Here is a 26,473-nt window from a genome sequence, read left to right as displayed (position 1 = left end):
ACCTGCGTCATCACGGCGTCACAGGACTTTTTCCCCCTTCACTAAACTGAGTGTGGGTATGGCCAGCGTATGACACATCCAGGCTGTGGGCCGCGAGTTTGACAGCCCTGGCTTACACAATAGACATAGTTTGAAGACTAGTTTCAAATAACTGATATAGTTGCCAAGAATGGTGGTGCTGTTCCTAATAATAGCAAAAGAGCTAGACATAGATAACATTAGATTAAATGGAAATTCTGTCAGTGAAATTGGATTTGTGCAAGCAAGCCTTGTTTTATATGAAGGACATACATTTGGAAACCAGGTAAACCAACAATATCTCAGAACAGGCTTCTAATAATGTATACGAGTAACATCATTGTTGAAACTAAGAGTGGTTTCCTCCATAGGAAAAGAATAAAAGTAATTGAAAGGTTTTCTCCCTAGAATTGGTTGTTGAAGATAACCCTGGTGTTTGCTTTAGACTTTTATTCAGATATTAAAACTACCTTGATCTGCTTCTATTGTCAGAAACACTGTGGGACTTAGCTGGAGAATGCTATATACCCTTTCCATATACATCTGGACTCCTGGAATTTTTTTTAAACAAATTATTTATACATTTTTCTTTAACATATAAGTATTTAATAGACCCGTGATGGCGAACCTGTGGCACGCGTGCCACAGGTGGCACTCGGAGCCATATCTGTGGGCACGCAAGCGTTGCCTTAGCTCAGCTCCAGCATGCATGCACACGACAGCCAACTAATTTTCGGGCCTTCCGGGCCCACCGGAAGTCGGGAAACGGGCCATTTCAACCACAGTCCACAGGTTGTAAAAGAGCCACATTTGCCCACCTCTGATGTAGTGTATTGTCTGGGTCATTTTACATATACATAGTAATAGTAATAATAATATTCTTTACTTGTATATAATAGTATTCTTCCAACTTCTAGTTTCTACCTTTATTATCTAACCATTGATAAAACAAATCCCAAATTAAATAATATTCTATGTCTTTTTTATCCTTTATCTTTAGGGTTAACCTATCCATTTCCTCACAGTCTTATATTTTTTGATTATATTTTCATCTGACGGAGTTTCCTCATTTTTCCAGAATGTGGAATTGTATTTGCACAATTGTATTGTGCAAATACAATTCTCGCTGCCATCAAAACATGTAAATATACATTCCCTTTATTATATTTTTCTGGCAAAATACATAACAAAAACATTTCTGGCTTTAAGTCTATATGTTGCTTATCATTTTCTCTAACCATATGTGTATTTTTGTCCCAAAATTTTTTGCCTTTGGGCAAGTCCACCACATATAATAGTACGAGCCCGGTATCTGGTTGCATTTCCAACATTTGGTGGACATGTTTTTAAACATCTTTGCTAGCTTTGCCGGTGGCAAATGCCACCTATAAAACATTTTATACAGCTTTTCCTTGTAGTTGCCATTGTCAATTTATAGTTTCTATCCCAAAGTTTATCTAGTTCTATGGTATATCCAAAAAATTTTGCCCCAATTTTTGAATTTGGAAATTTTTGAAAGGAGGCTAAATACAGGTATGTACTCAGTTTACAACCACAATTGAGCCCAAAATTTATGTTGCTAAGTGAGAAATTTGTTAAGTGAGTTTTGCCCCATTTTACAACTTTTCTTGCCACATTTAATAATAATAATAACAATAATAATAATAATAATAATAATAATAATAATAATAATAATAATAATAATAATAATTTTATTTCTATACCGCCCTTCTCCCGAAGGACTCAGGGCGGTGTACAGCCAATTTAAAAACACAGGACACAACAATGATTAAAAATTAAAATAATTAAATAGATTTGGCCGATTTAAAACCCCAAAAATTAAAATACCCCAATTTAAAATTATTATGTTGATAGCCCTGCCTGGCGGAACAACAGGGTCTTCAGCGCGCAGCGAAACACCCGGAGGTCGGAGATCTTATGTATTTCCGGGGGCAGTTCATTCCACAGGGCTGGGGCTCCCACAGAGAAGGCCCTCCCCCTGGGTGTCGCCAGCCGACATAACTTGGCTGATGGCACCCTGAGGAGACTCTCTCTGTGGAAACGGACTGGTCGGTGGGAGGCTATTGGTGGCAGAAGACGGTCTCGAAGGTACCTGGGTCCTATGCCATGGAGCGCTTTAAAGGTGGTAACCAACACCTTGAATCGCACCCGGAAGACCACTGGGAGCCAGTGCAGCTCGCGCAGGAGGGGTGTCACGCGGGCACAACGAGTTGCGCCCATAACCACCCGCGCGGCCGCATTCTGGACCAGTTGGAGCCTCCGAGTGCTCTTCAAGGGGAGCCCCATGTAGAGAGCATTACAATAGTTAAGTGAATCTTAACTATTTGTTAAGTGAATCGCTGCAGTTGTTAAGCTAGTAACATGGTTGTTAAGTGACTCTGGTTTCCCCATTGGCTTCGCTTGTCAGAAGGTCGCAAAAGGGGATCACATGACTCCGGGAAACTGCAACCGTCATATATATGAGTCAGTTGTCAAGCATTTGAATGTAAATCACATGACCATGGGGATGCTGCAACGGCCATAAGTGTGAAAAATGGTCATGTCACTATTTTCAGTGCCATTATAACTTGGAACAGTCACTAAACGAACTGTTCTAAGTTGAAGACTACCTGTACTCATAATCCCTTCCCTCTCCGTCCCTTCCTCTTCTCCCTCTCCCTCCCTCCCTCCCTCTCTCTCTCTCCCTCCCTCCCTCTCTCTCTCTCTCTCTCTCTCTCTTTCTCTCTCTCTTTCACTCACTCACTCACTCACTCTCTGTCTCTCAAAGTTGTAAAACTGGATATATCCTGCCATCTTGTGATGAACATGGAGAATATCCTGTGAGGACCCAATATTTATATAATTATTACTGTCCAAATAATTATCTTCAAAAGCAATAAGCATTCAGTGCTAATGCTTCCTTTTTATATCAGAAACTTACTTTGTATTCACCCAGGATTCCTTTTCAACTGTCTCTTTAATTCTGCCTTCCTTTAATTGAGAACTTTGCATTTCAGTTCAACTGCTTCAGCCCTTATTCTCTTGGATAATTATTCTATCTATTTCTTCCACTATTCCAATACACTGAATTCTTTGCTCCACGAAATTTATAGATCTGTATAGTGTACAGACATGCACAAAGACAGCCAAACATAGGTTTCAGATTCCAACATTGGTTTGCTCCTTTATTGATTATAATTCCCATTTTTCCATTGTTACGAGGAATCCCATACAAGTGTTACAGTTTTATTCACGATTCACAATGTTTTTTTGCCAGTTTCTGGCATTTGTTGTTGGTTTCGACAAAATAAGTCCAATCAAATGAATGGGTTTGTTTAATGACCATCACTTTCAGAAATTACAAATTGAATTACCAATCCATGCACCAACAATCCTTCCCCCTAAAATCTGGCCTGGTTTAGCTAACAAGGACAGGAAGAGGAGAAAACAGAAACACAAAACTTGAAATGTCAGGTTGCTCAGCTCTTAACAGGGTGAGGATGGTTTATTTATGCAGATGAAATTCATAATCAATGGAAAAACACAAGAGATTTTTGAAACACTTCCATCCTTCACCCATCTAATTAGCTTCATTTTGTAAAAAAATAAAAATGGAAGCCATCAAAGCATTTTACTAGAGAACAAAGAATGAAAGGAATAAGGAATAATTGGATGTGAATGATTAATAAACATGAACTTACAGCCTTGATAATTACTTTCTAAAGACAGACCATATACTTCCCATAATTTCTTTAGCGCTTTTATCTTAAAATGTATACATTGTTCGGGACATATAAATACTGCGCCTACCAGCAGTATACATTTTATAACTAATAGTTAATTCTATATGTTTAAGTTCATATTCATGATTCTATACAGAAGTGCAATTTTTTACATTGATAATCCATTGCTTGCTGTAATTTGGGCTGCTGAGATGTGTGTCAGTTCTGGCTATGATGCTAACATGGGGAAAAAATAATATTAAACAACTCTTATATTCTAGAGTCATTCCAAAGCATTTATTTCTTTCCCCATGCATTAAAGTGTTATATTTAATAATATCACCTTTTTTTTTCCAAAGTTCATGGGCAAATGTCACCTCTGAATTTTGTCACAAGTTGCCTTTCTCTACGTTAAATGAATTATTTTCTGAGATTAAATCTGCAATATTTATTAATTTAAACTATCTGGCCCTTCGTTAATTTGCCCAAGGTTAAGGAAGAACATGTACTATATTCTATAGAAATCATGCTACAGCATTTTATAGCATGTGCTTGTTATATATGAGTGCAATCTTAATTCTAGTAAAATATTTAAGAGCAAGTATTTCATTATCTCTGCTCTCATTATACTTTCTAATGCCTCTTTATTAAGATACAGATTTCATTGCGTTTAAAGTGCAGTACCCATATTGCTTATTAGAACTTTTTTTTTTCAAAGCCTATCATCCAAAGGTTGGTGCACCCCGATTGCATCTTGGTTTAAGCCCACTATTTGCACTTAGCACCAAGACCGACATGCATCAGAAACAATATCCTCCTTCTTCATCATTTCTATATTCAGCAGCCTATTTTTCAGGAAAAAACTACTTCTGTTGCTATTGTTCAACATCTAGGACCATAGTACTATTGCCAATTTACTACCGATTGCTGAAAGATTTTTCATTGAGTCCTGCTTAGTATGACATTTAACCTGAAAAGTGAAAAATAGGCATTACCCCACAAAGACCATTCTAGCACTATACAATGTCACTGAACTACAGCTATGGCTATATGAAATCAGCCTTTATTAGTGATATATTGCCACAGGAATGGCTGGATGATGTCCTAAGGATTTACAACTCACTAGTGCACAAGTAGCAAAGAATTTTTCTGTGTCCATGTGCTTCTGACTAATATTGTTAGGACTGAGCCTGAGAGAAGACAAGTCAAACACCTAGTCAGTCCTGGCTTTCTGATAAAATATGTAAAGTTGTGCCTTCATAATTTTTTTTTTTTTAAATCTACATAAGCAAATGAAAATGTCTTCAGCAGGCACTCATAAGATTAGCCTCCCAGGTAATGTTTTTGCCAGGAATAATTCATTAGAGAAGAGAGAGCCAGTTTGGTGTAGTAGCTAAGATGCTGGCCTAAAAACCAGGAGACAGTGAGTTCTGGTATGACTGGGTGACCTTGAGCCAGTCACTCTCTCTCAGCCCAACCCACCTCACAGGGTTGTTGTGGGAAAAATAGGATTATTAGATATGCTTGCTGCCTTGAGTTACATATAAAGTAATAAAGGTTGAAATTATTTTTAAAAAATCAAATAAATATAGTTCAGTTGGCAGAAAATCCAGAGATGGTCCTTTGATGAAGATATGGAGGCATGGTTACCATCAGAGGTCATATTCAGCCGGTTCTGGAGAACCAGTAGAAATTTTGAATAGTTCGGAGAACCAGCAAATACCACCTCTGACTGGCCCCGCCCCCATCTATTCGCTGCCTCCCGAGTCCCAGCTGATCGAGTCCCAGCTGATCAGCTGAGTCGTCTTTTGTTGCTCTGCACATGGAGCTGAAAAGCAGGTTAGTGGGGTGGGAAGGGAATGGAGATTTTACAGTATCCTTCCCCTGGAGTGGAGTGGGGTGGGAATGGAGAATTTGAGGTATCCTTCCCCTGCCACACCCACCAAGCCATACCATGCCCACTAAGCCACACCCACAGAACCAGTAGTAAAAAATTTTGAATCCCACCACAGGTTACCATATCTATAAAGATATGCAATCCTTATGATATTCATTGTTCTTGGAGGCTTTGACGGGCTTTTAAGGTGGAACAGCACATTTTAAATAGATGTGGGAAATGGACTAGGGCCAGCATGAGGGTATAAGTATTAATCCTTTGATCATTATTGGAATCTGCTTATTTTCCCCATATCCTCTTATCCATCACATGGGACCTCATGTTTGAGTTAAGATTTTGAATACAGTACTGCATACGTGTGCACGTTTGCTTATGAATATGTCTGGGTGAGGAGGTGGTAGAACCAGCTGTGCTGATATGTTGCAGCTGTAATACTGGAATTATCCAAACAGAAGCAAATTCTTTTAAACAGACCACCCCCTCTCCTTGATTAGCATGAATGATGAAGTTGTCTTGAATCTCTGAAGTATATGCTATAATGCAATGTTTTAGCCTTTGAGAGGCTCCAAAACTTGAGCAAGGAAGGCACAACTTCCTGTCTAATGAATGACACACTCATATGTGCAATCTTACAGGTGTTTTGTTATTGCAAGATCAAGGCTGGCTAAATAACACAGCAAAAAAAGGGCAAGAGAGCAAAAATGCCCTATATTTCTTGTCTTGGAAAGCTACGATTCTCTGCTGCTTTATCTGTGGGGATGTGCTTTTGTATATCTATATACAGAGGTGGGCTGCTGGGGGTTCGCAGGGGTTCAGGAGAACCTCTAGCTAAGATTCTGTGCAATTCGGAGAACTCCCAAATCCCACTCCTGGCCCCACCCACCCTGCCCCGGCCCTCCCAGGAGTCACCACACGGCCCATTTTGGATGCAGGTAAGTGCAGGGCATGTGCAGAGGCTTGGGGAGGACAAAAAATGGGCCTACCGGAAGTTCAGGACCTCCGGAGCCTGGGGAGGCCGTTTTCGCCCTTCCGGAGGCTCGAGGAAAGCCTCCGGAACCTGGGTAGGGTAAAAATGCCCCCCCACCATGGTGCAGGAGGCCAATTAGGCCACACCCACCATGGCCACGCTCACCCAGCAACTGGGCAGAGAACTTCTTGCTAAAAAATTTTAAGCCCACCCCTGTCTACATACTCTCGTGGCTCTTTGTAACTTTCAATTGGAAGATATAAGAGAAGAATCATCGTAAGAAAGTAGCTCCAATGAGCTAATTTACAGAAATCCAGTACCCATGACTCACTTAGGAATGTAGTTTGGGAAAATTGTCACTTTGGTGTCACTACCATGCCTTCTGACTACACTTCCCAGAAACCCATAGGTTGTATGGCACAAGGGAGGAGGGAAGGACTGTATCTTCACCTTTTCCCCCACCTCCCTCTCTCCCCTGCATCCAATCAGCTGGTGGATCCACAAATGGCAGTTGGCTGCCTTGGAACCAAGGTTGACAACTGAAATAACAGATGAAGGAAGCTGGTGAAATAAGGATGAGTGAAAGACTCAGAAGTTCTGGGGAGCGCCAGAGATTGATGGGTGAGCCCTTTCTCTTTGAAGACAGGGGGCCCTTGTGGACATGCTGGGGTACAGTTTTCCTTGTGGTCTGCAGCTCCCTTTGTCCCCTTCCACAAGCAGGCAATTTCATTGGTCAGCTAAAGAGGATTGATTTCTGAACTCCCTGCCAGATTCCCACAAGCAGTGATGAAATCCAATTTTTTTTACTACCGGTTCTATGGGCGTGGCTTGGTGGGCGTGGCAGGGGAAGGATACTGCAAAATCTCCATTCCCACCCCACTCCAGGGGAAGGATATTGCAAAATCCCCATTCCACCCCACTCTGGGTCCAGCCAGAGGTGGTATTTGTCGGTTCTCCAAACTACTCAAAATTTCCATTATTGGTTCTTCAGAACCTGCTGGATTTCACCCCTGCCCACAAGCAACATCAATGGGGAATCAAGCAGGAAGTTGGAAGTCACTCCTGCTCCCAATCCTTTTTTTGCCCACTCATGGTTATTCTGTTTCTCCATTTAAGTAAGGAAATAGGTATTTCCGAAAGGATCATCCACAAGGGATCATGAGCTGTTTAATATGAAATAAGACTGACCTCTAGTGAAAATATCCAGCACTTCAACTCATTTGTTTTCCTTCTTCACCTGGCAATAACTTTTGTTATTTTTTTTAAAAAAAGTTCCTTTCCTCCCAATGAAGGAAAAAGGCATTCATAGAGACCAGTTTTTATGGATCAACTTCTATTTCAGATGGTGCACAAAGCATAATCATCTGTTAATATGAAAAAAAGGTTACAGCTGTTGGATCTTTTCACAACACATACTTTCTCTGGATTGTGCCAAAAGGACGATTATAACAAGCAATTTTTTTAAAGAAAGGGATTAGTTAGAAACAAAGGAAGCTGCTTTTGATCCCTAATCTGTTTAGCAAAACATTATCTCCACTGCAGGGCCAAGAACTGAATCTGGGATCAATTTTTTTATTGATTGATTGATTTATTTAATTAATTAATTAATTAATATTGCTGCCTATTTGTCCATGGAGACTCAAGGTGGTTTACAGAATATAAAACAACATTTAAAACAATAAAACTAATAAAAAGAATCAAATAAATTAATATAGTATAATATAATAAAATCACCCCCCACCCCACCCCGGGAACAGCAGATCACACGAGCCAGGTCTTCACCGCCTTCTGGAAGAGCGTTAGAGTGGGGGCCATTCTAATCTCTGGGGGAATGATGTTCCAGAGAGAGGGAGCCACCACGGAGAAGGCCCTTCTGGGTCCCACCAGGTGTATCTCCCTTGGGGTGGGACCAGCAACATTCCCTGCCTCCCCATTCTGATGGGTCAAGTAGACGTGACCGGCAAGAGATGGTCCCTCAGATATTCCTGCTTTTGCAATGGAGACAAAGTATGCACCCTTCCTTTCTGACCCTTCCCTAAATAACTTGATTAAAGGACTCGTGTTTCTGTGATAGAAATATGAGTTGCAGCTTCTATTTGGCTAACACCAAAAATGCCACTATGAATATGCAGAAGTACGTGACAAACAGGAACAAAATTCTCTGCTGGTAATATCATATGCCATATTGTGATGTCATGAGATGATCATATTTATCTCACTGTAGGCCTCCTATTGTGACATCACACACTGGAGGTCAGCTGGTTAATCTTCACACATCACAGAAGTGGATTGGAAAGACAGAATGGAGGCTATTTTGATGCGTGTGGAAAGCAGGGTGCTTTTTTGTGCATGTAACTTTTTGGTGTTGAGATTTTGAGAGCACAATAAGTTAGAAGAAGAAACCAACAGAATTCTTTCAAAACACTTCCAATTATCACATTGTCCTTTCAGTCATGGATGGGAAACGTTCCGTGCGAAGATGTCCAGCTCAAGCAACGCCAGCTTTTCAAGATAACCCTGCTGAGCAAGGTAGCAATCCCAGGGCGACAAGAGGATCGGGCAAGACACAGTCAAACAAGTAAGAAGGATGCATGCATTTAGTTACTGTAACATAACAAATATATCTGTGAAAAATAATCTAAGAGAGTCTTCTTCAAATTAATGCTCTTCTTTTGAGGCCTCAATTCCCAGACTTTGCAGCCAGCACAATCAACCATTCCTTTAATTTTCTAGTCAACTGCAATTGTACAGTATAGCTTCCTACAGATTGAGGAGACATTATGAATGGCTACATGATTGCACATATGCCACTGCAATTCACCAATTGCTTGTAAATGATTTTCTAATTGCATCAATGTGTTCCCTTAAATCCTGAGTTTTTTTCATATCCAGAAATCAGTTGCCGAGGAGGACAATAACAAAAGATAAGCTGCCCAAAGGCCTGAGTGCCAGTAACTGAGGGATGATACGTGTTTTCCTTTTTTGTCATTTTAACTCACACCTTTTTTAGATGTTTTTGTTTAGCTTAATTCTGTTTTTTGTTAATTTTTTTCCCCTTTGGATTTTGTGTTTTAATTTTTTGAATTAAAAATATATATATATAATCTAAAATGTACACATCTCCCTTAATAGTCCAAGTACTGTATTCACATGAACACAAATGAACAATGAAAACAATACAATGAAACTTCGGGAAAGATAGATTTATTGTAACAACGGGGTTAAAAAGTTTTTCACACCTCCCCTGGACTCTGTATGCACCTCCCTAAGGCAAGTACACCACGTTTGTGAAACTTTAGGCTAGAACTAACATTCAGGAATAGCAAATAGTCTTTTAATAAGCCTTGTTGCCACAATGCATGGAACTAAGGACACTAAGGATCATCATTCTTAGGATAATGTATTTCAGGCAGCCTGCATATTACAGCTGTAAAGCATGAAAAAAGCTTTATTTAGGAGCCATGGTAGCGCAGTGGTTAGAACACAGTATTGCAGGCTAACTCAGTGTTCACTGTCAGAAGTTCAATCCTGACCGGGTCAAGGTTAACTCAGCCTTCCATCCTTCCAAGGTCGGTAAAATGAAGACCCAGATGGTTGGGGGCAATATGCTGACTCTGTAAACCGCTTAGAGAGGGCTCTAAAACAGTACGAAGTGGTATATAAGTAAGTGTTATTGCTCAATGCTAAAGGGTTGGTATTTTTCATGATTACAAATTGTGCTGCACTAACATAACGTACATTTGTAGAGCATTGAAGATCATTTGTAACTCTTCTTCTTTCAGCTGGTACCTGCTTAATTCTTCAGGAGGTTGTCCCAGGACATCTACTACTTCATCTAACCAGATGTCCTCACTTTACGATCAGGGAGAAGAAAATGGGCGTAAGTCTAAGAAACATTTAGGTTTGGATAACCACTAATGATTAGAGGCCAGAGATTAAAAAAAAAAAGTCCCAGAAAAAAATATGTCAGGATTGCATCTTGAATCTTTTTGCTAGTTTATATCTATGCAATGTATACAAATCGACTAAAGCTCTTAAGTATTGGCCTCACAATACATAATTTTGCAGTTCCCCTCATATGTTCTCTCTAGCAATTGATCTATTCAAAAGGGCTAAGAAATAAGAATAGGAAAGAAGAAAGTACTGTACAGATTGTAGAAATATATATTGATCAGGGGTGCGTTACTCCTGGTTTGCCCCGGTTCGGCGAACTGGTAGTGGCGGTGGCGGGAGGCTCCACCCACCAGCCCAGATGTCATCAAAAAACGCATGTGTAGAACAGTGGTGGGTTTCAAAAATGTTTATTACCAGTTCTGTGGGTGTGGCTTTGTGGGCGTGGCAGAGGAAGGATACTGTAAAATCTCCATTCCCACCCCACTCCAGGGGAAGGTTACTGCAAAATCCCCATTTCTTCCCAATCAGCTGGGACTTGGGAGGCAGAGAATAGATGGGGGTGGGGCCAATCAGAATTTTTACTACCGGTTCTCCGAACTACTCAAAATTTCCGCTATCAGTTCTCCAGAACTGGTCAGAACCTACTGAAACCTACCTCTGGTGGAGAAGTGCCAAGGGCTCACAAAGCCAGCGCGCACACCCGCGCGCTACCAATAAGAAACCGTTAGCCCCGGGATTAGAATCCCATCACTGATATTGATGCAGATGGAAGTCAGAGCAGCTGTTGCCAATCCAATCTGTATACAGAAATTATTGATATAAGATGATAGTGATGACTGGATAATGAGATGGGTTTTCTTCAGCAGGAGGTTTTACCAGAGAAGTCATTGCTGGTGAGAGTTGCTGTAGCCGCTTCTCATCTGATTCCACAGCTTCATCTGAAAGGGGTATGCTAAGTATGTGTCTAGCAGTTCCACATTCCTACAGCTTTCCTAAAAATATGGTGCATTTGATAGCTAAAGTTATTCAAGCAGAAAGCTGGACAGCCTTCAACCAGGGATAGAAATTAATCCTCCAAGTGTTCTGTCCCCGTCCCCACACACACACAAACAGCCAGCCGGGGGTTAAAGAATTACTTGGCACACACAATGTTCGTTATCAGGAACTTGGCAGCAATACGATAACAGTCTGCCAAGTGCTTTACTAGAAGAAGAAGGAGTGTCCCTCCACCAGATAACCCCAACGAATACACACAGTTTTCAAAACAGTCCTAGCTCAAACATGGAACCTTCAGCAGATTAGGCGTTGTACAAAGTGACTAGCCAGAAGTTAGCTTTGTCTGTCACAGAGTCTAAATGGCCACCACACTCTCTTATATAGCCTGTGGGGTGTGGTCCAGTGACTCAGCTTAATCCCTGGTACGCCTCCTCATCTGCTGCAAATGTTTATCTCGCCTTCATTGGCGTGGATCCAGGAACGATTTATCACCGTCATTGCTGTCATCGGAGACACCTGGCTCCTGGCCAATCTCCTCTCCCTCGGCAGACACCTGAGGCATTGCAGAGAGGAGGGGCCTGGAGAGGGAGGCCTGGCCGGCTCCTCTCCTTCATGTTCGGAGCCTTCTCCCTCCGATAAGATGGGCTCGGAGGTCGGAGCCACAACACCAAGACAACTTCCAACTTTAGAATATCATGATGGTCACATATTGTTTTGTCTTTGAGAGGTGGAATAATATTTAAGTAGATTGACAAATATAAACTCTTCTGGAGTTTTTTCTTATCCACTTGACACAACAATTGTCCCAAAGGTGCTTTTTTTGACAAATGATGGTAGCAAGATGTTTCACTTGGTGGTGCTCATTCTTTTCTGGAATATCAGTTCTGTAGTACAAAATCCTACATGTTCATCCAAACCTATAGTAAGCTTTAAACGTAGGAGTGACAGACTTGAGAATACATCCATCTTTCTCATCTACTGTATATCTTCCTATATGTAGAAAGGGACAGCGACAAAACTTCCATGTCTAAGGCTGCCCACTGGATATAATAATTTTCTGACCTAGTGTGAAAGTCTTAAAATATATTGCTAAGATGACATTTTTTTAAAGAGTAGGATTACATTGCAGGAATTCCACCAACAGTTTTGGTGGACATGATGATGCATTTAAAATTAAAGCCGCCCTTTTTTATACAGTCCAGAAAAAGTTAATCTTAAAAAGTCTAACTGAAATGAACATTTAACTCTAAAAGTTTCTCTGTTTTTAATAAGATTTAAGAAGGCCTAATCTCCTCTGGGTTGAACCTAAGGTCAGTAGTAGTGATTGGCTATATTCATATAATCTATTGTGTTTCAGATTAAGCCACTTCATTGTATAATTTTGCGCATCAGTAATTTGGAGATCCTTATTTGTTAAAATTGGATGCAGTAATTTAGAGATCCTTATTTGTTAAAATTGGATGTTAGGTTGCACTGAGATCTAGATCTCAGTGCAACCTAACATTTTATTTTGGGTTTTAATGTTGACTAAATCCCACCACTTGCTAAAATACGGTTTGATCCTATATCTCATGCTGTGACTTGATGAATCATACATGGCAACAGCATACATGATGCATGCAGAAAATAGTACTAACTGGTGTATTTGCTAAGAGTTTGAATTGTGAATTTACAAATTTTATTTATTTATTTTTGCTAGGAAGGTATTAACTTATCTTCATACTTACAGTCCTCAGCAGATCAGATGGCCAAACAAGTATATTCCCAGTTACTTTATAAACCTTCAGAAACAAATCCTTAAATGTTTTGTGAATTATTCTGTTTCACAGAAACCATATGCTGCATTCCGAGCCTTATTGTATATTCTATTATCTGCTTTCTTCGAAAACTTTTACAATCCTGCTACTGTGCAAGGTAAGTGGCAGTGTAAAAATGTTCAAAAGCTCCTTTCAAAAGAAATCATAATCAAGACAGCTAACTTTGCATCTGATAGTCTTCTCCATTACAGAAGATCTCCCTTGGGTGAGGTAGAGTTGGAAATATCATGCGTCTTTTGACATGCAAGTCTTTAAATAGGCCAAAGAGGTGTTACCCTAATACCTGTCTTATTTTAATTGTCTTAATACACTTTATGTATTTTAAATATTTTTTAAAAAATATTTTGTTTATAAATTCATGTTATATATTAAAATAATTTATTATAACTTTATGAAATATTCTATGAATTAATTATATTTTAATGGGGTGTTTTATGCACAATCACCCTTATTTTCTCCCTTCCTTGACTCTAAAAGTGTCAGATTCTGCATGGTCCCATTTTCAGTTCCCCTCTCACTCTCTTCCTGGTCCTAACTGCCTCCCTCTAAATTCAAGTCTACTTCTCTCAGATTCTCCAAATCTCATATCTTCTCCAGCCAACTTACTCAGCAACTTCTTTGGTGGTGGAAGTTGCCAAGCTTGTTCTACTGAGCTGGGAATGGGACAACCCGCCACAGCCAAGTTGCTGCAACCAAACTCGCCACAGCCAACTCACCACAGGACAACTCGCCATGGGACAATTTAACAATTCAATTTTATTATTTAAAATAAAATTTAAAAATATTTTAATTTTTGTCATTCACCTTTTATTCTGTCCTTCCTTTTTCATTCTTTCTTCAATGATTCTACTCCACCATTTCTTTGATATTAGTTTAACTCTTGCCCCACAGCGAGTTGTCGTATGGAGAGTTGGCCATGTCGAAATGTCATAGACCCAGCTGAAATATCCACTGACCTCTTGAATCCTTTGCATGGACTCAAGCTGCCTCTCTCCTCCATTACTTGGAGGAAGAAAGACAAGGCTTGTGTTATGTCTTCCTGTACTGATTATTCACAAGTAGTCTTTCTGCTGACCCTTCTGCTGGTTTCCAACAACTCTTCTTTTTCTTTTCCTCTCTCTTCTGCTTTTCCATATCTCAAGCAATGTAATAACCTGAGCATTACCTAGAATTTGATATTTGACCTGTTTTACACGTAGGCAATTTCCAAATCCATCTCTGCGTGTCCAGTCTGGGAAAGGCCCCTGTTTGAAAGCTAGGAATGCTGGTAACAACTTAAACAGTACTGAATTGGTTGAACTCAATAGATGCAACTTCCAAGGTGTTTGTTGTTCCCTTTCTCATGCAACAGCTAGCATAGCCATAATGTATGATGTGATACCATTGGCACTGGGGGTTAAGGAAACATCCTGTTTGATGACATCACACCATGCATTGTTTTATGGCAGATATCAAGCAAGGAAGAGAGGAGAGAGAAAAAGACATGAAGTAGCAGCAACCCTTAGAATGACTTGTTAATAAACCTCTCTGGTTTTGAAGGAACCAGCAATGCCCTTGGGTGACCTTCGCTATTATCAAGATTCCTATTCTTATCCTTAGCAATTCCTAAGAATTGTTCCGTCCATTGACTTTGCCTTAATGATCCTACCTTCCTTCTCAGAAACCAAAACCCTATGGCAAACTGTGTGAGATGCTTGACGTTCCTCATCATAGCTCTCTCAGTCATTTATGGTAAGTACTCATTGTTCCATTTGAAATTTGAAAAACATCTGAATAGCGGCAGGTTCTCGTGGATTGAACATAAAAGGTGCTCATGTTGAGGATCTGAGTGTCAGAAGTCCCAATGTGCCAGAATTTATCCAGAAAAGTTCATGTTCTAACCCAAGTCACGTGGGCAAGGCAGAGGTTAAGGAAAGTCTGTTTATTGCTCATTATCACAGTGACAGACAACCCTCCAATGCTTTTCCCTCATTCTGGATTTACAAACTAAGTCCCAGACAACCCAAAGCGAAAGAGGGAGGTAACAATACTAACAGATCCAGAGTTCCAGCAACCAAAACATAGTCCACGAGTCTGAAGTGCAAGAGCTGAGACCAAGTCCAAAGTTCAAGGAACAGGATGAAGCGAAGCTCCTTTCCTCAGCTCTCCTTGTGAGGAAGAGCGGGGCTGCTTCCTCACAAACAACCTCACTGACCTTTTCTATGCCCCTCTCCGCTCTGCACTGTCTGCAGATCAGTGGGGGAGGGAGCAGTTCCTCGTCAGAGGTGGTCTGGAGCCTGTCATCTCTGTTGGCTCTCTGCAGCTGCTCTGCTCCTTCAGGAGGATCCCCGTCCACTTGGTTGCCCCCCCCTCCCGTCAGAAAGTCCTGGAACTGCCTCGTCCCAACCCCTGGACTCTCCAATCGTTCAGAGAGGGCTGTGTTCTCCCTGTTGGACAGTCCCAGCTCCAACTCCTCCTTCTCTAAACCAGGATCCAACAAAGTCATGGCCCACCATGATTCTTGCAGGATGAATACGTATGGAAGCGCCTGCAAGGGCATGTTATTGTGCAGCCTATGACCACTCACCTTTTTCTCAGCAGATACAGATTTTTCTCCCATTACTGAAAAAGATTCTATAACAGCAAATTTGGGTAGATGGTTGAAGTAAACGAAGGGAGTTTGAATGGCAAGTATTGGTAGGAAAAAGTGAGTTTTTAAATGCTCCTTCAAGTAGTGGGAGATGGCTATGTGTGGTGATACTTTTCTTATATACACTTCTATATTACTCTGTGCTTATAAAACTAATTTTCCAAGCTTTTCTGTTCTTTCAAAATGAAGGAGAGAAAGTGTCCAGTGTTCAGTAAAGTTGTCAAATCTCAGTGCAGGTAGGATTAGTTTACTTTTTGAAGAGTTTTGAGAAAAGGGGATAACGTTAGAGATTTCTTTCCTAATGCTCTGTGCCACTTTAGCAATTTCTTGGACACTAAGCTTCAAAATAAAAGGCATTTGTAGAGTTAATTGTAGAAACTCTTCCCATTTTTGCTTATTTCTTACAGGTACCGTTTACTGCGTTTGTCAATACCTGCGATTATCAGATGGCCTATCATCGAAGGTAAATACCATTCCACATAATGGACAGAAAGGAAAGTCATCAAAATGGTTTGGGGCCAGATTGGGCAACTCATGGAGAATTTGGGAAGCATGCAATGAGCCTCGAGACAAAATGGCTGCCACCCACAAACAGCCTTTCCTCAGTAGTTATTCTCAATGGAAACAAGGCCTTGCTGGATAATAAGGGGCCATCATAGTAGAGGTGCTGTTCACATTTGCTTTCTTGGGTTTTGAGGCTATCAGAAATGTTGTATCTGGAAAACAGCAAGTGAATTTGTGTATAGTTGCCATCATGGAAGTAACAATTAAAACCTGGATTTCCTTTTTTAAAAAATAAAAGAATGGCTCAAGTAGCAAACCTGGCTTCTCTACTTTTGCGTTATCCAATAACAGGTAGTCCTTATTTAGTAACTGCAATTGGCAAACTACATTACAGACTATCTGTAATCAGTATGATAAAATTGTAATTTACTACATAATTCTGGCTGGGTAGCTATGGAATTGAACTTAAGTCAAGAAGCATATTTTTTTTCTAAAATGGTCATTGATTAATTACAATTAATTGTGGTTGGGTGTCCACATGTTATAAATATTAAAATTGAATCATATCTGTTGTTTTTCTTCCAACAGGAACTTACAAAAGAGTATGAAACTGAGCTGAATGAACTCTGGTAAGGCTATTCCATATCTCTCCAAAATATCTTAAAGAAAAAGACTTTACTCATTAATTAAATTCATAAACTGCTTTAATCTATCACAGCTCTGGGCAATTTACAAAATACAATAGTAAAAACAAGAATGTACATAAGTTTTTTTAAAAAGTCTGGAGATCGTCATCCAATAAACCACACAATCTAACATATGGAAGAAAAGTCATGGTTTAACGGCTTGTACAGCATGGGAGCTGTACAAACCTCAGGGAATGCGGCTTATTGAAATGCAGCATCACCCCAGCCAAGCTTAGACCTATAGGAACCATCTAAGACAGGGCTGCCCAACTTTGGCAACTTTCAGACCTGCGGACTTCAACTCCCAGAATTCCCCAGCCAGCCATGCCTTGGTCTAGTCCAGGAGTTTAGGCCTCAACCCTCATGACCTCATGTACATTAGGGTTAAAAACAATAGGTTGTGCAATCCCATCCTTGGCCTACACCAATCCCTTTGGAGGCGATCTTAAGGTTGAAAACGCTTTGGAAGACTTCTCTGGATAAGTACAGTATTTTGGTTAGAGACCACTGTGCAACATTCTTTTGCACCCCAGGAGAAAATATTTAAGCGGTAATTCCATGGAAGTAAGTTCCACTGATTTCAATAAGATTAATTCCTGAGTACATATGTTTAGGATATTGGGGTCAGGGATGCTTCATATATCTTTTCCTGAATCTAGCATCCTTCAGATTCAGGAAAAATGCTTTAATGTCCAGGCTGATGTACGCACAATAATTGGCTGATGCATTGCAGGCCCAGCAATAGTCTAGCAAACAGTTACAATTACAGGCAGTCCTCAACTTATTGAGCCCAAAATTTTTGTTGCTAAATGAGACATTTGTTAAGTGAACTTTTTATGACTATCTTGCTACACTTGTTAAGTGAAACTCTGCCCTTGTTAAGTTAGTAGCATGGCTTCCCTATTGACGTTGTGTCAGGGTTCCAAGTAACACCCCCAACCAAGTAAGACTCTGAGGCAAGCAGTTCCTCAAAGATCCATTTTATTAGAGATGTCATATTGGCACATCTGGGAAAACCTGAATTTGAAAGTTCCCAAAAGAAAGTCAAAGTCCCTTCCCCTGCACCCACATGTCCATCACATGGTCCAATCAATCCACTGTCCCAATTGTAGATGCCTCCCAGTCACGCCTCTCCAGGTGCAGGCTGAACATCCTTGACTCTCAGAGAAAGAATGTTGTTATGGCTAAATAACTCTACCAACTCCATGCAAACCCCTTCCCACAGCACTAAGTGTGGCAGCCCTGAAGAGCCTCCAGGGCTGACACTTTGCTTGTCAAAAGGTTGCAAAAAGGTGAGCACATAACACTGGGACACTGCGGCCTTCCTAAATATGAATCAGCTGCCAAGCATCTGAATTTTCATCACGTGACCATGGGGATCCCACAATGGTCGTAAGTGTGAAAGGTGGTCATAAATCACTTTTTTCAGTGCCATCGAACTATTACTAAATGAACTGTTGTAAGTCAAGGACTACTTGTATTACATTAGTCTACTGCAAAGATCCAGGCAACACTAGATGGAAGCAACAATAGAATGGCTTGTATCCTTTTGCTGCCATTTAACAGTTTTTCAGAGTTTTGCAGCCTGTATATACCGTATTTTTTGGAGTATAAGACGCTCCGGACTATTAAGACGCACCTACCTTTTTTGGTGAGGAAAAGAAATCTGCCTCTGCCTCCCAGCAAATTTGCCTTGTTGCAGCAAACAACAAATAGCTTGCTTTACTTTCATTTTCATTTTCAGCATAGCTTGATTAGCACAAGAAAAAAAAAATCTGCTCCCAGCAATTTACCTCCTTGCAGCAAGCAGCAGAGGCCTGTGCAAAACAGCTGAGAGCAAAACAGCTGAGAGTCAGGAAGCCGATCCAATCAACTTGTGCTAATTAGGCTTGCTGAAGCTGAATTGAGCTGTTTCTTCTTTCTGCTTGCTGCAAGGAGGTAACTGCTGTGGGGCAGAGGCCAAAGAGTGGGGGCCAGTGGGTGGGTGGGGCTACATTCGGTGTATAAGACGCACCTAAATTTTCACCCCCTTTTAGGGGGGAAAAAGGTGCGTCTTATACTCCAAAAAATACAGTAATCCTGACACCTATTTTTTTTCCTCTTTATTCCAAGGAAATCACAACATCTGCTTGAAGAACAATTCCATGAAATTCAGGGCCTTAAAAAAGATATGGATGACATGCATTCTGAGATCGGCAGCATCAGGAAAGGCATCCTACAGTCCACAAAGCAAATCCTTGAGGAAAATGACTTTCCAGGAGAGAAGAAAGTAGGAAGCTGAAACTAATCTCAGAAATTCTCTGGTTTCCTATCTTTCTGGATTATCGTTTTTCTTTTCTCATCTATTGCTACCATCGAATGTCATTGGTTTTTTTTCTTTTATGAAACTAAGTTAGGCTTGTTCTCACACCCAGCCTCAAGACTACCAAATATGCTTAAAAATAGGGAAAGTAGGGAAATTTTTGAACCACAATGAGGGTCCCTTTCCTGCTCCAAAGGATGTGTTATAATTTCATACTGGGCATTAGTATCCCATACTGCATCCAGTTTTGGTCACCACAATATAAACAAGATTTTGAGAAAGAGTGCATAGAAGAGCAGCAAGGATGATTAGGGGATTGGAGGCTAAAACATACAGAGAATGGTTACAAAGTTTGGGTATAGCTGGTCTAATGAAAAGAAGGACTAGGGACGACATGATAGCAGTGTTCCAGGATTTGAGGAGCTGCCACAAAGATGACAGGGTCAACCTATTCTCCAAAGCATCACAAGGCAAGACAAGAAATAATGGATGGAAACTAATCAAGGGAAGAAGCAACCTGGAACTAAGGAGAAATTTCCTAATGGTGACAACAATCAACCAGTGGAATGGCTTGCCTTCAGAAGTTTTGCGGCCCCATTGCTGGAGGCTTTTAAGAAGAGACTGGACAGCCATTTATCTGAAATAGTATAGGGCCGTGATGGCAAGCCAAGGTTTGCCATCATGGCCCTATAGCCCTCTCTGTGGGCACGCGAGCCGTCGCCCAGCCCATGCACGCATGCCTCCTGCCAGCCAGCTGATTTTCTGATCTCTGGCGTGGGGGCCGGGCACATATGGGAGACGTGTGTGCATGCGTGGGCCCTCCCGCAGCCCATTTTTGGTTCCAGGAGGCTTCAGGGAGGCCTACTAGGCCCAAAACAAGCTGTGGGGGGTCGCGTGCACATGCGGGGCGGGGCAAGAGAGTGTGGAGGGTCGCATGCGTGGGGGGCGTGGGGAGCGCGGGTGGTTGCACACGCATATGCAGGAGAGTGCAGGGGGTTCGCGTGTGCATGCGCGTGGGGGCAGGGCACATGGGTGGGCATTGCATTATGGGTGTGGGCACGCAAGCACATGACCCCCCCACACCCCATGCTTTTGGCACGTAATGGCAAAAAGGTTAGCCATCACTAGTATAGGGTCACCTGCTCTCGAGGAGGTTGGACTAGAGGACCTCCAAGGTCCCTTCCATCTCTGTTATTCTATGAAAGGACTAAATAGGTTTGCATAGTGTACAGTTAGCTTTTTTATATGCTTAAATGTCTTTAACAAGGACATAGTATGCTCTGTATGATGGGTGTTATCTTGTCTGCTTGGCTAAGGATGTGCCAGGTGTGCAGTGCTATTGGTGCTATTTATAACTTATGGTATCTAACATATGTAACTGATATTTGTATAAACCATTCCCCTGATGCATTTTTCTTTTCCCTTACAGGAAATGCTCGATATACTTAATTTGGCTTTTAAGAAGATTTTTGAAGACGATATACAGAGGGCTGACTGGGCTCAAAAGTCAATAGGTAATGCCCTGACAAGATGGAGTGGCTTTGGGTTTGCAACTCATGACCAGATGTGCCTTTGCATAAACTGCAAGTTGTGCACCAGTTACACCCAGTTCTGGATCATGAGAACCTGGTTGCCCTTGAGAAGTATCTGGAAGCTTCAGTTGATTTAAAATTCAATGGTCCATATAGTTTTTCACAAAAGAAGATTTGTGCATGTATCACCTCTTTTGAGGGTACTTATCAATTTGCTTCTGGGTGCAACTCAAGGTGCTACATATCACATTTAAATCCCTACAAAGACAACCTCTCCTCAGTTACATCTTCCTGGCCCCCCAGAGTGGGAAGGCAAAGTATGTTATGGGTTCCATGTATTAGGGAGGTACATCTTGTGGGACTAAGGAGAAGGGTTCCCTCAATAGTAGCTCCCTCCCTTTTGGAACATCATTCCCTCAGAAATAAGATTGGCCTTCACCTGGTTACTTTTTTTGGAAGGCTTGGTTTTGTCAGCAGGCCTAAGGACCCCTGGTTGATATGGAGCCAACTGAGTTTCTGATGTGAGTTTGTGGTAACTGCCACTGGCGAGAGACGGTTAATGAGGTTTTTACACTGTGATATTTTAATGTTGTAAGTTGTCTGGAATGACTGTGTAAGAGTTGGGCAGCCATATGAATATGTTTAATAAATAGACATATATATTGAAGGAAATGTGTGCAAATAGACACATTGAGCAAACTGGTATGAGAATCGAATAGAAGTGAGCTGAAGCTTGGAAAAAAATATGAAAGTGACTTGAAATCATATTGGACAGATTTTTATCTTTCTACACTAAACTCTACAAAAGATGAATTGCTATTGGATAATTATATATAGGAATGTAAGTTCTGATGAAAAGTTTCTTTATATTTTACTCTGTACTTATTCTAGCCTTTATAAAAGTATCATCTATCTACATGGAGATTATTTACGAAGGAACTGATATTGGGAAATTACATGTGAATGAATGTATTTTCTGATATGAAATCTCTTTGTATTTTACTCTCTACTAATTCTAGACTTTTTAAAAAAATTCTGCCACTTAGCTTCATGAGAAAATACATCTATGTGCTCACTAGGAATGGAAAACAACTTGAGGTTACATAATCATCTGTCTGTCTATCTAGGAGCCACGATCGATAAAGACAGGACATCTAAGACTTACGATTTTTTGCACCAGGAATACTGTTGGTTTCCATTTATCTCCTCAGCCAACCCCCCTGAAACTATTTTAGAGGTGCAGTATTTCTATCATTGCTATTAATTAATTTAGTAAAATAGTACAATTTCTCAGCTAGAAAAATAGTATTCTCCTCTGAGTCCAGTTTCTATCTCATAACTACATACCAGGGGTGGGTTCTACTTACCTTTACTACCGGTTCGCAATGGGATCGTGCCTACACTATAGCCCTTGGATTTCTTAGAGGTTTTATATTCCAGTTCAAAATGTTGATAAAATCTGATTTCACTTAATTTAAAGGAAAGCTCAGTGCATCTTGTTATGTTCATTATGCACACATTTGTGTATGGCTGTGAAAACTTTTTCTGCAGTTCTTCAGGGCATATTTTGTTCTGACTTGAAAATATAACTGTTACATTTCATTGCATTACACTAAGGCTGAGTTCACAAATTACAATAATATGATTTCGGTTGGTTTAGAGCAGGGTGAGGGATGCACAAAACTCTCCAGCTCAAAAATAGAATATTCCAGAGAAGAGCAAAACGTTCCCTTTTTCCTCTGAATGTTGTTTCTGAATGTATATCTGGAATAGTTTGTGAAGTTTTGTGTTGCTGTCTTTAAAAATATTTTAAACGATGGCAAGAGTTGTGATGAGACCAGTGGTGGGTTCCTCCTGGTTCCACCCGGTTCCGCCGAGCCAGTAGCGGTGACGATATGATGTCACCGAACCGGTTCTGTCCACCCGCCCACCCACACATCCACCGCGTTATTCTTACCTTTTTATTTGGCCCCACCCCCAATCTATTGCTGCCTCCTGAGTCCCAGCTGATGGCTAGAGGGAAAAAAACTGGTTAAACTCTTGCCGCGGGGCTTCAAAGGGCCGGCCTACAGCTGATCAGTGTTAAAAGAAAACAAATGAGTAGACTGGCGCCTGCAAAAATAAATCGGTAGACCGGTGCCTGCAAAATTAAATGGGTAGACCAGTGCCTGCAAAAATACATGAGTAGATCAGTGCCTGCAAAAATAAATGGGTAGATCAGTACAGCTCTGCAAGCAGTAAAAAGCCTGGTACCTCTGGACCAGTACCTCTGTAACATCCTAAATAATTGTCACATGACCATCAAGCCACGCCCACAAAATAAGCCACACCCACAGAACCATTAGTAAAAAAATTTAGAACCCACCCCTGGACGAGATGACACAGTGGCTAGAATGCAGGATTGCAGGCTAACTCTGCTCACTACCAGAAGTTCAGTCCCGACCAGCTTAAGGTTGATTCAACTTTCTGAAGTAGGTAAAATGAGGACCCAGATTGTTGGGGGCTGCTGATGTTGTAAACAGCTCAGAGTGTGCTGTAAAGCACTGTGGAACGGTATATAAATCTAAGTACTATTGCTATTGCTATAGTGTAGACCAGCGATGGCTAACCTTTTCCAGACTGAGTGCCCAAAGTGTGCGCGTGTGCGCACAAACCCCAAAAATACAATGCGTGTACAGGCCCTGTGCATGTGCATGCGCCACCTGTATGTGCCCGCCCCTGTGTATGCACGTGCTCCCTCTGCACTCACCTGCTCCCCCAGACATGTATGTGCAGCCGCCCTTCACATGCCCTACTCCCGCTATGTGCCCCACCCCCCGCACTTGTGCGGCAGAGACCCAAAGACCAGCTGGATGGTGGGAGGTGTGCGTGCATGCGCAGCAGAACTGAACTGGGGTGACGCCTCGCATGCCATCAGAGAGGCCTCTGCGTGCCACCTCTGGCATGCGTGCCATAGGTTCGCTATCACGCGTTAGACTGTTTCTTCTTATTTATGCCTTCTGGACATTGGGAAGCAAAAGGAGAATTATTTCCCGTTTCTATAGAATTCTTCATTATTGGGCTTCAGAATGGAAGAAAATGGTCCCTTGTATATTTAGTTGTTGAAGCATTGACTGCTGGTGATAAATGCTTGGGAGCATGCCATCTTTAGTAACAATCTACCAATCTTCCAGGAATATTCCTGTAATGGGCTTAATCCCATCCATCCCCTTTCTCTGTTCTTTTCACCTTCTACTTTCCTCGCTTTATTGTATGTAATCCTTTTTCCCAGTTCATCATCCATTCCTTTCATTTCTAGGAGGATGCAAATAAAAATGTTAGAGATCCTGGACTTTTCTTGCCCATTCTCTTCACTAATCTCCTCAGTGACATTAAAAGGCAGATAGAGAGAAAGAGAATGAGAAAAAGAGAATACCTCATTCAACAGGGAGAAATGGGGCAAGAATGACATTTTCCGGATTGCAATTGATTGGAAAATTTACACTTGAAAACGCTATTTACCCACTAATAGTTAACTTTGCTGGTGTATCTGACTTCTTAATAAGCCAGAAAAAACACAGCTTAGAGGTCAGAAGCAATTTTGTCACACATTCACAATAAAGTTCACCATACTCCTGGAGAAACCCCAGTTGTTATTGTACTCACACATAAAATCAATCTGCAGCAGGAGTGCTATTCAGCAGGTTCTGACAGGTTCTGGAGAACCAGTAGCCGAAATTTTGAGTAGTTTGGAGAACCAGCAAATACCACCTCTGGCTGGCCCTAGAGTGGAGAGGGAATGGAGATTTTGCAGTATCCTTCCCCTGCCACGCCCACCAAGCCACACCATGTCCACCAAGCCACGCCCACAAAACCGGTAGTAAAAAAATTTGAATTTCACCATTGATCTGCAGGACCTGAATTCTGTTGAACATCTGTTGAACATTTTATTTATATGAATTGTCTCCTGTTTGTAGCCGGATGTTAACCCTGGAAACTGCTGGGCATTCTCAGGATCTGAAGGCCAAGCAGTAATTAAACTGCCTGAAAAAGTCCAACTCACAGCCATTACAGTTCAGCACATCTCTAAAGCAATAGCTTTTTCGGAAGGAATCACAAGCGCCTTAAAAGATTTCTTGGTTTATGTGAGTACAACACTGTTTTAACTTATCTTATATCTTTCCTCTAAGGTGCATTAAAAGAACTCTGATTTAGGAAGCACTAAGGCTACTAAGCCCTTGATATTGAGCTGATATATGATACGGAGCCATTCTGGTATAGAGGTTAAGGTGAAGGATTAGAAATCAGGGCTCCGAGTTCTAATCCTCGCTTTAGTATAAAGCGTATACCGGTGGAGTAACTTTGGGCCAGACATTCTCTCGCAGACCAATTCATCTCTCAAGGTTCTTGGGAAAAAACGGGAGGTGGGAGTATTATGTACATACCTTAAATTGTAACAAATAAAAGTAGGATACAAATCTAATAAAAATATTAATACATTAATTTTGGTTATGCAAGCTATTGTTCCCTTCGACAAGCTCTTTGTGAAGGGATTAGCATATGATACACTGCAAACTTCTCTAGAGTTTGGACTGGTAACCTATCAATAGAGGCTGGATAAACTAGTAATATTTGCAGTAATGGGCTAAATGCAGGGGTGGGCTTCAAAAATTTTAGCAAGGGGTTCTCTGCCCAATTGCTGGGTGGGTGTGGCCCTGGTGGGCATGGCCTAGTCAGCCTCCTGCACCATGGTGTGGGGGGGGCATTTTTGCCCTCCCCGGCTCTGGAAGCTTTCCTCAAGCCTCTGGGAGGGCGAAAACGGCCTCCCCAAGCTCTGGAGGCCAGAAATAGGCCCTTTCCGGCCTTCCCGAACTTCCGGTAGGCCTGTTTTTCGCTCTCCCCAAGCCTCCGTGCGCACCCTACACTTACCTGCATCCAAAATGGGCAGCGTGGGGACTCCTGGGAGAGGAGGGGAAGGGTGGGCGGGGCCAGCCAGGAGTGGGATTTGGGAGTTTTCCAAACTGCACAGAATCTTAGCTAGAGGTTCTCCCGAACCCCTGCAAACCCCCAGCAGCCCACTCCTGGCTAAATGGCCATTCCAACGGTAGGATTCTAAGACAAGCAATAGTGTCTCCCCAACTCTACCAGCTTCCACCCTAAGTAGTCTATTTCTCTTATCCAGTGGTATGGCCTCGGTTTCCCTGATGTCTTTAATTCAGAAAATGACTAGCAGTTTCTTTGCTGCTTCTCATATAAATTCATTTAAAGATTGTCCCTTTGCCGACTCCATTGGATACTTCCATAAGTATCCAATGGATACTTTCAAGGGACATTTTCTGCCTTCATTACAACTTCTGTACAGAATAGCGATTTGGAATACAACATGTGGGAGGAGGATGAAATGGACAAAACTTTTGCCTGCTACTTCCTGAGAATATCAATTATCCAGATCAGTATGCCAGAATTGCTGAAAACCAGCAACATGGCTTTCTGACATAAGCCCTAACATAGGTATCTTAACATCATGTTA

General features: G+C 41.4%; 1 protein-coding gene across 4 annotated transcripts in view; it reads left to right on the top strand.

Moving 5' to 3' along the window:
- The window catches only part of LOC117661569 (SUN domain-containing protein 3-like), a 99,494-nt gene that overhangs the window by 70,353 nt on the left and 2,668 nt on the right, over positions 1–26,473 (top strand). The window contains exons 1-12 of one of the 4 annotated variants that reach the window (XM_034410563.3): positions 6,738–7,225; positions 9,056–9,182; positions 10,387–10,484; positions 11,362–11,454; positions 13,324–13,408; positions 14,972–15,042; positions 16,348–16,403; positions 17,033–17,073; positions 19,243–19,399; positions 20,862–20,946; positions 22,092–22,201; positions 24,921–25,088. In XM_034410563.3, coding sequence (XP_034266454.2) covers positions 7,156–7,225; positions 9,056–9,182; positions 10,387–10,484; positions 11,362–11,454; positions 13,324–13,408; positions 14,972–15,042; positions 16,348–16,403; positions 17,033–17,073; positions 19,243–19,399; positions 20,862–20,946; positions 22,092–22,201; positions 24,921–25,088 — 1,161 coding nt within the window. In that variant the 5' untranslated portion in view covers positions 6,738–7,155. Of the gene's footprint in view, positions 1–6,737; positions 7,226–9,055; positions 9,183–10,386; positions 10,485–11,361; positions 11,455–13,323; positions 13,409–14,971; positions 15,043–16,347; positions 16,404–17,032; positions 17,074–19,242; positions 19,400–20,861; positions 20,947–22,091; positions 22,202–24,920; positions 25,089–26,473 lie in introns of those variants that run through there. The other 3 variants (XM_034410564.3, XM_087886339.1, XM_087886338.1) reach the window with 3 other exon arrangements.

This window comes from Pantherophis guttatus, chromosome 2 (genome assembly GCF_059756535.1).
Source record: "Pantherophis guttatus breed Tessera chromosome 2, ASM5975653v1, whole genome shotgun sequence".
NCBI lineage: Eukaryota > Metazoa > Chordata > Lepidosauria > Squamata > Colubridae > Pantherophis > Pantherophis guttatus.
This window is presented reverse-complemented; position numbering and strand designations above follow the sequence as displayed.